Raw genomic sequence first — 12,351 nt, forward strand, 5'->3', positions numbered from 1 at the left:
GCAAAAAGACAAAGATTATATTTTTCAACAGCCAAAATATCCTCACAAATCATCACACAAAGCAACGTGGCGCAGCGGAAGCGCGCCGGGCTCATAACCCGGAGGACCTTGGATCGAAGTATGTTCCATCATCGGAGAAAATTAAGTATCACATTTGCTAACAGAGTAATCAGACCAAGCGTTGCTATATCGTGACTGAGCTCCTTTTTTTTCTCGTTTGCCGCGCTCCCTGGCAATGCTTTTTGGCTGCATCACCTGGTGTTCAATTTTTGTGGGCTTGATATGTACCAAAAATTAAATTTGACCCAAAAGGCTCCTAAGTTTGATCTCTGTTGATTTCGAGCACTAGACTTGGCGGGGATCTGGATCCAAACTTTGTCTAATATTTTGAAGACATGTGCAGTCAGTCTTGGAGAACAATAGCCTCCTGAGATGTACGCAAATTCACTCTACTGAGAATCTCGTCTAAACAATTCTGCCTCAGTTATAACTGCTTCAACACCATTACCTAAAACTGGATCTGCATGCGTGTACAATCCAATTCGGAGTAACGCGTCGAGTCTGACAATGTCTCTCCTCTATTCACGACATTCTTTGCAGCCAGTAAAAGTTCATTTTAATGGCTGATGCCCGGCGCAGTGGCCGCCATGTCCACGAAACGAGGCTGCTGAGCTATGGACACCTGGGCACTGCTGCTTATGATGACCGCAATCACAAATGGACGTTCCTGCGCCAGCATCAGACCCAACAAGGCCATGATGTGCAAAGAACTCAGGCTAGCTGGACCGGCTCATCTCATTTCTTGTTGGTGGACGAAAGAACTTGGAATTCTACGCCAGACTCCACACAGGCTTTGAGGACTGTGCAGGACGGAAGACCTAGCCGTGGACTGCAGAATTTCTTCCTGAAGCGAGTCGCAGATGCAGCTTTCGTTGCTGTCGAGTTTCCTGTTTCACTAAACACCGTTACATCATGGCCCAAACATCGACATTCGGAAAACGTCGTGGCTTTTGCATATGCTCGACGGCCATCCGACTCCAGCCTCCACAACAATATCCCCTATACCCCTATAATCGCCGTTCGATCCTGCTCAAGCAGCGACATTCTTCTGCTCTTTGTCATCGAGGCACGTCAAGTTGCAATTCCCAATGAAGAGGGTCTATCGGATTTGTACAAAGTGCCTGCAATCTCGAATCAACTGTCAGGAACTTGGGCGGACTCGACCGATGGAATACTCCAGGTGGCCTCCTCCAGTCATGCAAAGGGCACGCAGATCCTTGTTGTCAAGCCGAGTGGCACTACCATTTTACGCCCGATGTTGTCAAAGTCGAAAGCGTTAGGGGAGCTTCTCGACCCGTGTCCAGTGGTGACTATTCCGCGTTCGCGGACAGGCACGCAACCTCATGCACATGCCACCTTTAATCCGCATGATCAGAGTCTGGTGGCGCTTGTAGACACCGGTGGGCAATGGAGCATCTGGAGGCTCACAGGAAGAAAATCAAGGTCGGCCCGCATCCTACATCGAGTATCTCTGCAGGCTTCAAACAATTTAGGCCGTATCGAGCAACAATCTCGATCCTCAAAAGTCTCCACATACAGGAATATGTGGCACCGGGTTTGCTGGTTCACAAACCCCGAGGGAGTAATGGACAGACTCTTGGTGTGCAACCGACGCTTTGCTGCAACATTTGATCGGACAGGATTATATTTGGGCGAGGTCGACATGCGTCTGGGGCCCTTGTCCGATCGACATCTAATCCTTGATGTCAAAAACAGCAGCCGTCGGAGCGATCGCGTGTTTGTCCTGACCACGTCACGCTTCTTGATATTCGGTTCGCCTCCAGGCAGTGACGACGACAGAGGTGCAAGCGAAGCGCTCGAATTGGTGTGTTCCTGGAGTCATTACCGAGATCATACAGATTTGAGTCTCCGTATGAGCGTGCTGGAATTCTCGGAAGGTACGTGTATCTACTATACTTTGGAGACGGCGCTGAACATTCTGTCTTAGATTCATGGATACTTCTCTATTCAACCATCGGCCATTTGGCCATCCTGTACCGCTTCGGACAAGAGGACGTGCATTCAACGACCATCTCCATGCAAGATCCTTCAACCTTCCAACTACCGCAGCAGCTCAAAGAACGCATGACAGATGTCAGTGATATCACGATGTGTCCAGTAGCATTCTCAACCCAATCCCAGCCTGCCGGTACTATCAGATTTGGCCTTATGAAGCTCGTCGCCTGCTTAGAGACGGGAGAAATCATTGAAGCTTTGTACAAGCATGAACTTGGACTGTTTGGCCGATCGAACCAAGTGCCGGAGACGGTTTCGCATTTATCGATACCCCGAGCACTAGACAACAACCCAATAAGCGCTAAGTATGTCACTGACGAGGACCTGGACGACTTTGTTGTGCCAGATGATGAAGCAATCGGAGATTACGCCCGAGAGACGGACTCTGCACAACCAGCTTCGGAAAATCCGCAAAGTGGCTCTCCCAGTTCTCGAGATTGGCAGCGTCTTCTGCAGTACGAACCATTCAAGGAGAACAACGACGACAGCATGTCATTTGGATCAGCCCTCCGACAGGTCACTGATCGTCTTCTTAATGGCCCGAAAGGTGAGAACAAAAAAGTGCCCCTACATCTGATGTCAGACCTTGCCGAGAGGTGCCGCATCACGGATGTGGAACATGATTCTCAGATTGCAGATCAATGGTTCGATGCTCTAGCCCTTGAGGCCAGCACCTCTGTCGCACCGGTCGCCGGTAACGTGGGAGGAGTCCCTATGTTTCCGCGTAGAAATCTGCTTCTCGACCTTTACGAGGGCTCTGTCAGGACATATGTGGAATCACTATCCGACCAAGTCACAGATCGAAGTCGGGTCAACCGCGAAAGACTGGTCCGCCAGATAGTGGGAGATGTGTTCTTCGGAGCATTCACGTCCGCCTTCGAGACAGCTGCTGCTCCGCTGTCTGCTTCTCCACGACCAAATTGGACATCGACACAGGCCAGCCAAGCCGCATCTCCGTCCATAGGTCTGGACTCGGATGATCCAGAATCATCACAGGCGCCGACTCCTGAGGCCCTTCCAGAAACAGAAGAAGCAGCATTCACCCGTCTACGGAGATATGTCACATTTCGCGACGAGGAACCTGCTTTACTACTCAAGAATCCTCAGAATAGCTCCAACATCTTGGCCCATCTTCCCAATTCCATCGAAGAGGATCCTGCGGATTATTCGTACCAACAAACAAATCAAAAGTTGAAACTTGCGCAGGAGGAGATGGCTGCAGAGTCGTTGGATCCAAAAGAACGCAAGAAGGCTCTCCGAACTGCCGCTCGCCTACAGCGGAGATTGGAAAAGACCCAACTCATGAGTCAAGAAGTCATGATGCGACGCAACTTGCTGCCTGGCATCAGTAGTGGACCAAAGACCTCCGGTCTCTCGACCCGGGAGGTCCAAAGCAGCCAGCCAGCCGTCCCGAGTTCGAGTCAAACGATTGGCCAAGGCCAAGGAAGAATACCGGAATTTAGTATGACACAGCCAGAGAGAGGAGCTTATGGAACCAGGCAAGCAGAGAAGAAGAGCAAGAAGGGGCCGAAGAGACGGGCAGGCTTTTAGGATCTACTGCCCCCGGGATCAAGGAGTGGAAACACGTCCTGGATAGTGCGTGGGAAACGATGTCAAATGCCAAGGCTTGCCGAAAGGGGCGAGGAATTTACCCCGGATTTTTGGATTCTCCGAGCTTGCCTGTGACGCTCTGCTGTGGCCTGGCTGGGTGGGTCTCACCGGCCCTCTTAGGCGTCCTTTTACCTGGAAGTGCGGGGATGAGGGATGGCGCAGCCTAGATGGGGACGCTCATGGGGGCAGCTAGGGGCGCTAAGTGGAGGACGGATGAGGTGCTTGTCGCGTGAGGGATGCTCTCACCACACTGCGGCGTCAAAGCTGTTGCTCGGGTCACTTGACTCTCAGTGGAACATGGCATGCCTCGTACCTACCTACCCCTCAATTGCTTCCTGCCTCGCCGGCCACCTCTCCTCTTGTCTCCCTCACTTCCCCTTCTTCATCCCAACCATCCTGCTATCCCGCCTGTAGCCAACTCTTTCGTCCATCGCTTCCCATCACACCCTCCATCGGTTATCTTCAGCCTAGGTCACCTATTGGTCCTTGGTAAGTATGACTTGAACCTTACATTGGCAACCTTCTCTGCCGCCTCACACTGCTCTCAACTCTGACAATTACCCTGCTCAGACTCACTTCCGTACCAACATGTCTGCCGACACATCAGATCTCACAAAGGTCGACTCTGCCATCGCCGTCGATGATGGCGCGCCCAAGGATGCAGCCAAGGAGACCAAGCGAAGAACAACATCCAGCGCTCCTGGTGTCATGAACATCAATGATCTCGGTAAGCTCACTGGGCTGCAAGCCTCAGTCATACTTGCTCACAACAGAATAGAGAAGGAGGGAACCAAGATCTCCGTTGCGGCTGAGACGCAGAAGACCGGATGGTGAGAATGACATTTCCCGCTCTCTTCGACCACTTGAGGCTGACGCAGTCAGGAAAATCAACACCTCACCTTCCTCGGTCGAAGATCCCTCAATCCTGAAGAAGCTGCTCACTACTCCTCCCGTCAAGAAGATCGACCTACACTTCCCACTCGGTCTCGAAGTCACTGCCAGGAACTTGAAAGGTGTCACGATAAAGGATGCACTAGATGCGATTCACAAGCAATTCAAGAAGAAGGTCAAGCTGCTCCCTCACCTTCGATAAGTGAGACGGTATACTGACGTGTGATTTGCAGGCTGATGATGAGATGGAAGAGCCATACCTCAAAGGATTCGAATGGGATCCCGAAGAGTCATGGACCAGACTCAAGGTCCACACTCAGAAAGAAGGGCTCCCCGTTGGCAAGAAGTCCAAGAAGAAGGGTGGCGATGAGTAAATTCATTGACCATCACTACACATGTGGACGACCAGGCTGCTCCTGGCTGAGCGGCAAGACCGACTCTCGAAACTGCTACACAATCACAATCACTGATCACAACGATCATATATGCTATTCCAAAAGAAAATCAGCTTGGTGTGCATGGCAAGGTGCTTTGCGGGCTCTCTTTCTCACTCATTCTGGCAATGTTTACTCGACGCTGTGGTGGTGGATACCCAGATGGCTCAATGTGCTAGCTTAGACCAGCAATGACATTACCTTGAACTGATCTGTGACATCCACACCCCGTGCCAACGAGCAATGTTAGATGTTTGGTCTCACCATCCGACAGGGCGAAGCAGTGTTGCGGGAATTAGGCAATGTAGCTGATATCTGCCTCTCGTGAGAACGCCTGACACGGAAAAGCAAGGGTAGAACACCATTTGTTAAGTCTATGTCGATCGTGGTACAAGCTGTAAGACTTCTTCGAGGGCGTTGCTCTGCTTAAAACTCGTCCCCGAGTCATCCTGTTCTTCCTATTTCCTATCAATCCCCTGATACAAGCACAGTGCACAAAGTCCCAGCAAGCCATGGGGCCAATCTCCCCCTCAGAAGGCAAAGCCACCAGCACCAGCTCAACCCATGCCGACACCAATGCCAACATCCCCATCGTGGACCTCTCACCATTCACATCTCCTTCTCCCTCTCCCCCGCCCTCGACAGCAGATCCATCTTCTATCCCTTCCCCTGCTGCCGCCCGACTTCAAGCCGCCCACGACCTCGTCCGCGCGCTGCGCGAGGTCGGCTTCGCGTACGTGACGCACCACGGCGTGGCCCAGGCCGAGCTGGACGAGGCGTTCGCGCTCTCGCGGCGCTTCTTCGCCCTGCCGCACGAGCTGAAGATGACCGCGCCGCACCCGCCCGGCTGGACAGTGCACCGCGGCTACTCGTGGCCCGGGCTGGAGAAGGTCTCGAGTGCCCTGGCCACCGCGGGGGTCGACGAAGGCAAGGATACGGATGAGGAGGCTGTGAGGAAGTTGAGGGAGGTGCAGGATTGCAAGGTACGTTCGTTATATCATGTATGCACACGTACGGACGGACGGTTGCTGTTGGGGGTTACTGAGCGCCGGGGTGAATGTGGATATGGTTAATGGATAGAGGACATGTCCATTCATGCATTGATCCTTCTATCCCCCTCCTGGTTTTTCATGCTCGACTCTCTGTTTGTATGATCGTCTGCGATGGAGAAATCAAGGAGCAGCCATCGGTGGTGGTATTGTATCCCTTCTCCTTTCCCCCGTCATCAAGTTCCCTTTCTCCTTTTTCCGAGCTCATCGTCTCTCCCTCACATCAACACAGGAAAGCTACGAAGTCGGCTCGGAAACCAACCCGGACCAACCCAACGTGTGGCCGCCCGCAGACGTTCTGCCGGAATGGCGCCCGTTCATGAGCGCGTTCTACTGGACGTGCTTCGCCGCGGCGCGCCACATCCTGCGCGCGCTGGCGCTGGGCATCGGGCTCGCCGACGAGGACCACCTGCTGCGCTTCCACGACGGCCACCACAACCAGCTGCGTCTGCTGCACTACCCGCCCGTGGCGGCGGCGGCGGTGCGCGAGGGCCGCGTGGCCCGCATGCCCGCCCACACCGACTGGAGTAGCATCACGATGCTGTTCCAGGACGACACCGGGGGGTTGCAGGTCGAGTGCCCCGTGGGCTCGGGCGTGTTCGTCGACGTGCCTCCGGTGCGCGGCACCTGCGTCGTCAACGTCGGCGACCTGCTCATGCGCTGGTCCAACGACTTCCTCACCTCGACGGCCCACCGCGTCCAGCTGCCTCCGCTCCAGGACCGCTTCGCCGGCGACGACCACGGCATGACCCGCGCCCGCTACTCGATCCCCTATTTCCTCACCACCGACCCCGACACCGTCATCGAGTGTCTCCGCGTCGACGACGACCATCCCCCCAAGTACGCGCCCATTACGCAGCGCGAGTATGCGGCCATGAGGGCGCGGATGCAGTATTGATCGAGCTGTGGACGGGTGGATCTCTTAAGAGCCCAACCAGCGGGGCTTGTTTTCTTATCATCGGGGAAGTGATGCGTTTTGGAGCAGGGAGGCTGTATGGGCTGGTTATGTATTATTATATTAGTCCGTCTACATACGTCTTTCTAGATTTATTAGATAACCCTGCTCGCAAAGGAGCCGAATGGTCTGGTTAGTGCACCCTCGACATCATGCTCCCCATCATCTGGTCCCCGTGGTCTCGATACACCTGGTCAATCTCGGCCTGGTAGACTCGAGCCGCCTCCTTCCGGCGCACACTGCCTTTTGACGTGCGCGGGAGAGGCTTCTCGCTCGTCACGAAGATGACATGGGTTTTGGCGAGCTTGGCGATCAGTGGCGCGTCAACGTTGACCTGGTCGATCAGGAGGTCTATCTCATGGCGCAGCTGTGCCGCATCCGGGCCCCCGCGGCCCATAGTCCTCAAACCCTCGTCCGTGAGCTCAATCAGCGCGACCGCCTGCTGGTGCCTGTCTCCCCACAGCAGCACCTCCTGGACCCAGTCGTGGCTGTGCTGAATTTTGGCCTCCACCCCGGCCGGGTGGAATATGATGCCGTGGCCGAAGAGGATCAAGTCATCCACCCGACCCGCGAATTTCCATGTATTGGGTCGAGTCGGATGAGGGGCGAAGAGATCGCCCGTCGCGTACTCGTGGAGGTCCGGGAAGGTTTGAAAGATGGTCTGACAGGACGCCGCGACAGGGTCCTCGAAACGAACGATGACTGGCTCGTACAGTGTTGTGGTGTCACGGTCTGTTGATGGTTGAGTTTCGCTGTCAGCTGCGACAGGACGCCACTCGATGCCCATATGGCATGCATCGATGGATATATACTCCCTATCCTCGGCCCCGAGCTGATAAAGAGACCACCATCCGCTTTCCGTGGCGCCAAAGAATTGAATAAGTCTAGTGCTCTTCAGGTGATCCGTAAGGACAGCTGCGGCTCGAGGCGACAGTACACCTGGGAACCGTTAGCTGTGGACCTAGTTCAGACACTGACCTCTCAGTCTTACCACCGCCATAGGTAATGCTGGATAGCGGGCTTAATCTGGCAAGATCTGCTTCCGAAGAAGCGTACTTCTCCAGTACCGCTGGGGCGCAGAAGATGCAGTTGCCCTGACCGTACTCGATGGCATCGAGCAAGTCCGTTGCGTTCATACTCCGATCCGAAGGACCAAAGACGTACGTGGTCTTGCCAAAGACGGTGAAACACATCAGGATTATGACGCTGATGACATGGAAGGGTGCAAAGGGCACAATAACTCGCCCGGCTGTGACGTTTATGGGGCTGAGCCTACGGAAACCAGGGCCTCCACACTGACACTCCTCAGGCAGCTGGGTGATCTGGTCGTTGGCAGCCATTTGAGCATGTGTGATGCGTATTGGCTTGGGGAGCCCGGTGGTGCCTGAACTGTGCAAGATCAAAAAGGTATCTCGGGCCGCTTGGTCAAATGTTTTGGGCATGGGATACTTGACTGCTGGAGAAGGGTCAAGGAACTCATCCAACTCGGGGCAGATGGCATGGTTCATTGGGCGAGCGGCCAATATATCTGCGACGCCGACCCCTTTTGCAGATAAGAACAGATAACATTCGCATAGTTGAAGTAGATTCAAGTGGGCTGCGAGGCTATTAATGTGAGACGAGAACAGAACCTGGTCACAGTAGCATGGTGAGCCCAGTTTTGACCTTGAACTGGCTGAACCACCATTTCCCTCAGCTTACCTGATAGCCAGTTTTGGCGGCTGCCATGGCCAGAATGTGATACCTCATGTCAGACTTGCCGATGTACGCCAGAGTGGGGGAGTTGGCTGAGCGGCCAAAGGTGGTCTCGATGAACCATGCCGCACGGTTGATGGCGTTGGCAAGACTGCGAAAGGAGACATCCCTATATCCATCGGACAAGTTGGATGACAAGGGAATCGAAGCCCACGTTCTCGTCGGGTCACTTTCGGCGATTTCGTCTATGGCAACGGGGAAGAGACGACGACCGGGAGGGTGGTTGCTGGGGTCTGCAGACATTTCAAGGGCATAGCACGTATAGTATAGAGAGAAGATGGGAGCTGGTGAGATGTCAGGTGTGTTTTTATACAGTGGACGGGGTCACAGGTGGCCTTGAGGGAACACGGGCATGAACCACACCGAGTGAGCAGGAATGGTGGGAGCTGGCTGCTACAGTGCGTGTATTTGCCGAGTACCGTGTGATTTGGGTGCATCGTGGGGAAGCATATAGGCCTGGAGAAGGGATTCGGGTATACTCCGAGCCCTATGAACAGTAGGTACTGTACCGAGTAATATATACCTAGTAACTAAAATGACCTGGTTAGAAAGAATACTCGTACAGAACTCGGCCTGTCTGTGTAAAGACTTGGCTTGGCGCCTGGCTGGCTGTGACGTCGACACTTGTTGCTTGTTTTATGTAAGGTTAATTTTAATTTCCTCGCCCATGAGCAACCAAGCTCTGCCACCACCAGCCAATGCCCTCGCCCTGCCCGTCCCTCCTACGTACACTCAATCTGCCCATCTGCAACACAGCTCGACAGTTCCATGCTTGTCTGTGCTTGTCTGTGCTTGTCTGTGCTTGTCTATGCTTGTTCATGCTTCGTCCTCTTAACATTGGCCACAAGACGCTGCCAACTACAGCTGCTGCGTAAGCTCCGTCCAACCCAGGTAGAAAAAGCATGGAACTGAAATTGAAGCAGTCACCGTCATCATAAAAACCCCCTTATAATCTGCTGCTCTTCTGGTTCTCCTTCTCCTCCTTTCCCTGCACCCGAACAGCTCGTGCTACATCGGTTGTCTGGCCCGTTCTTGTCACCATGCTGTGTTTCTCACTCCTGCTGGCGAGTCTCTTGACTCCCGCTGCACCATCTGCCACCCTGGACAAGCGACAACTCCCTCTGTCGACATTTGTTCCCCAGGAGCAAGCCATCGCCATCCAAGGTGTCCTAGCCAATATCGGTGGCCTCAACTCCAGTCTGGTCCCAGGTGCCAGCCCAGGTGTTGTCGTTGCGTCCCCCTCGACAGTCAATCCAGGTGGGTTTCGCTGCTTTCTTGTCGTCTGCCGAGTAGAGTGGGGACACACTGATGGTGCTTGCAGATTACTTCTACACCTGGACCCGTGACTCGGCTCTGACCTATAGAATGCTCATTGAGGAACTGATATTCGGCAACTTGACCCTCAGAAAAACCATCGAGGATTATACCACCGCCCAGGCCACTTTGCAGACAATCACCAATCCGTCAGGCTCGCTCTGGCCAGCAGGCGATGGCCTCGGGGAGCCCAAGTTTTATACCAACCTGACTAGGTTTGACGGGACTTGGGGTAGGCCACAGCGAGATGGCCCGGCTTTGAGGGCCATTGCATTCATGGAACTCGCCCCGGTCTTGTTCAACTTAAAAGAGACAGCGCTGTACAAGCAAATCTACTGGCCACTGGTACTCAACGACCTCAGATATGTGGGCCAATATTGGAACCAGGTAAGTTATCAAGTCAATGGGTCTACTCATCTAATCTTCCAATTCCCCCAGACCGGATATGACCTCTGGGAAGAAGTCCACGGCTCGTCTTTCTTTACTCTTGCCAATCAGCACCGCGCCCTTGTCCAAGGAGCTCTCCTGGCAAAGCAGCTCAACACAACCTGCCAACCCTGTGCACAGGCTCCTCAAATCCTCTGCTTCTTGCAAAACAACTTCTGGAATGCCACCGGAGGATACCTGACAGCCGATGTGAATGTCAACAACGTGGTCCGGAGCGGTATCAATTCGGACCCCATTTTGGCAAGCATTTCGGTGTTTGATGCGAACACGACATGCAATGCCAGCGGCAAGCAATCCCTCCCACCCGAGATCCCCTTTCCTTCTTCTGACAGTTCGTTCCTATTTAGACTTCCAGCCTTGCAACTCCAAAATGCTCGCCACACACAAAGTTCTGGTCGACAGCTTCCGTAGCATCTACCCGATCAACAACAACGCACAGCCTCCCAACGCTGTCCTCATCGGCAGATACCCGGAAGACACCTATTATGGCGGGAACCCCTGGCCACTCTGCACACTGGCCGCTGCAGAATTGCTTTATGATGCCGTCCATCAGATCAGAACCGCCGGCCAACTGACGGTCGACAACTACAGTCTTCCCTTCTTCAGAGATCTCTCCCCCATCGTCAGTGTTGGAAAGTATACGGGAGACGTGCTGAACCAAATCTTGATCAACATGACGACCTACGCTGACGGCTTTGTTTCGGCCGTCCAGCCACACCTCCCTGCCAACGGCAGCATCTCAGAACAATTCGACCGTAGCACCGGTTACTCCACCTCGGCATCCAAGTTAACCTGGTCATTCGCGTCCTTCGTCACCATGTCCCGTCGCCGGGCGGGCCAGTTCCCCCTGAGCTGGGGTGCCTCGACCGCGTTAGCGAACACGAACCTGACAAGCGGCCAATGTCGCGGAACGAGCTTCAACGCTACGGGGAACTATACTCCAGCCCTCGCAGCGGGGGCTCCGAATATCACCAAGGACTGCGAATCGGAGGTGGTCTTCAGCGTCAACGCCACGACGGCATTCGGACAGAACATCTTCATGCTGGGCAACGTCACGAAACTGGGCGGCGCGCTGAATAATCCTGATGCCATCATCCTGCCCTTAAACCCGGGCAACTACACGTCCACCACGCCGGAATGGTACGTCGACCTGTGGCTCAAGGCCGGCCAGACGGTCGCGTACCAGTACGTTATGCAGAAGGGCTCGGAATGGGTGTTTGAAGAGCACGCCGTGCGGACATTGCGCGTTGGCGGGTGTGGGAGCGGCGTTGTCGCCCGGGCGAGCGACGCAGCTACTTTTCCTTCTTCTTAGGGCGGAGATGGAACGACACGCCGAAAGGGAGAGACAGCGGGTGATTGGGCATTTGAGCTCTAGTCTGAGACAGAGGATGGAGATGCTTCGCCACCCAGGGATCAGAAATCACCACCGCCGACGATAGAGGTAGTGGTAGTTGTAAATGTCGGCGGGATCGAAAAAGGAGGGGATCCCATCTCAAGACCTCGACGGAACGCGATTTCCTCAAAGCAGGCAGAAAAAAGTTTAGTCTCATCGTCATAATCGTCGTCGTCGTCTTTATCCTGAATGGAATAACCTTCATTGTCACGGGGTCATGGTTAAATACCGTATCATCCCCGAAGAGGAAGATGAAGACGAAGAAGACGAAGAATGGACAGGAAAAGAAAAGAAAGAAAGGATTTCGGAATCCAAACCAAAGCACAGCACAACACAGCACACCGCGTGGCACACTGAATGAATGAATGAATGAATCAATGGAATGAATGGGATGACACTACACAGTCCTCGTCCTCTGCTGTGGAA

General features: G+C 54.0%; 5 protein-coding genes across 5 annotated transcripts; 4 read left to right on the plus strand and 1 right to left on the minus strand.

Annotated features, from left to right (window-relative positions):
- Positions 1-619: 619 nt before the first annotated feature.
- AYL99_11503 (hypothetical protein) lies at positions 620-3,627 on the plus strand (the record flags this gene model as incomplete). Its single annotated transcript, XM_018843009.1, has 2 exons — positions 620-1,958; positions 2,009-3,627. 2 exons carry the CDS (start codon positions 620-622, stop codon positions 3,625-3,627), a joined length of 2,958 nt encoding a protein of 985 aa, XP_018687769.1.
- Positions 3,628-4,275: 648 nt separating this feature from the next.
- Positions 4,276-4,952, plus strand: AYL99_11504 (hypothetical protein; the record flags this gene model as incomplete). The annotated part of the gene is made up of 4 exons (XM_018843010.1): positions 4,276-4,414; positions 4,466-4,517; positions 4,570-4,753; positions 4,812-4,952. The coding sequence occupies 4 exons, from the start codon at positions 4,276-4,278 to the stop codon at positions 4,950-4,952; spliced, it is 516 nt and encodes a 171-aa protein (XP_018687770.1).
- A 572-nt stretch (positions 4,953-5,524) lies between these two features.
- On the plus strand, positions 5,525-6,959 carry AYL99_11505 (hypothetical protein; the record flags this gene model as incomplete). The annotated part of the gene is made up of 2 exons (XM_018843011.1): positions 5,525-5,995; positions 6,294-6,959. The coding sequence occupies 2 exons, from the start codon at positions 5,525-5,527 to the stop codon at positions 6,957-6,959; spliced, it is 1,137 nt and encodes a 378-aa protein (XP_018687771.1).
- Positions 6,960-7,149: 190 nt separating this feature from the next.
- AYL99_11506 (hypothetical protein) lies at positions 7,150-9,014 on the minus strand (the record flags this gene model as incomplete). The annotated part of the gene is made up of 3 exons (XM_018843012.1): positions 7,150-7,955; positions 8,008-8,647; positions 8,718-9,014. 3 exons carry the CDS (start codon positions 9,012-9,014, stop codon positions 7,150-7,152), a joined length of 1,743 nt encoding a protein of 580 aa, XP_018687772.1.
- Positions 9,015-9,811: 797 nt separating this feature from the next.
- AYL99_11507 (hypothetical protein) lies at positions 9,812-11,844 on the plus strand (the record flags this gene model as incomplete). Its single annotated transcript, XM_018843013.1, has 4 exons — positions 9,812-10,028; positions 10,093-10,472; positions 10,524-10,863; positions 10,922-11,844. 4 exons carry the CDS (start codon positions 9,812-9,814, stop codon positions 11,842-11,844), a joined length of 1,860 nt encoding a protein of 619 aa, XP_018687773.1.
- Positions 11,845-12,351: the final 507 nt, after the last annotated feature.

This window comes from Fonsecaea erecta (assembly GCF_001651985.1).
Source record: "Fonsecaea erecta strain CBS 125763 chromosome Unknown Scaff14, whole genome shotgun sequence".
In the NCBI taxonomy this organism is placed as follows: domain Eukaryota; kingdom Fungi; phylum Ascomycota; class Eurotiomycetes; order Chaetothyriales; family Herpotrichiellaceae; genus Fonsecaea; species Fonsecaea erecta.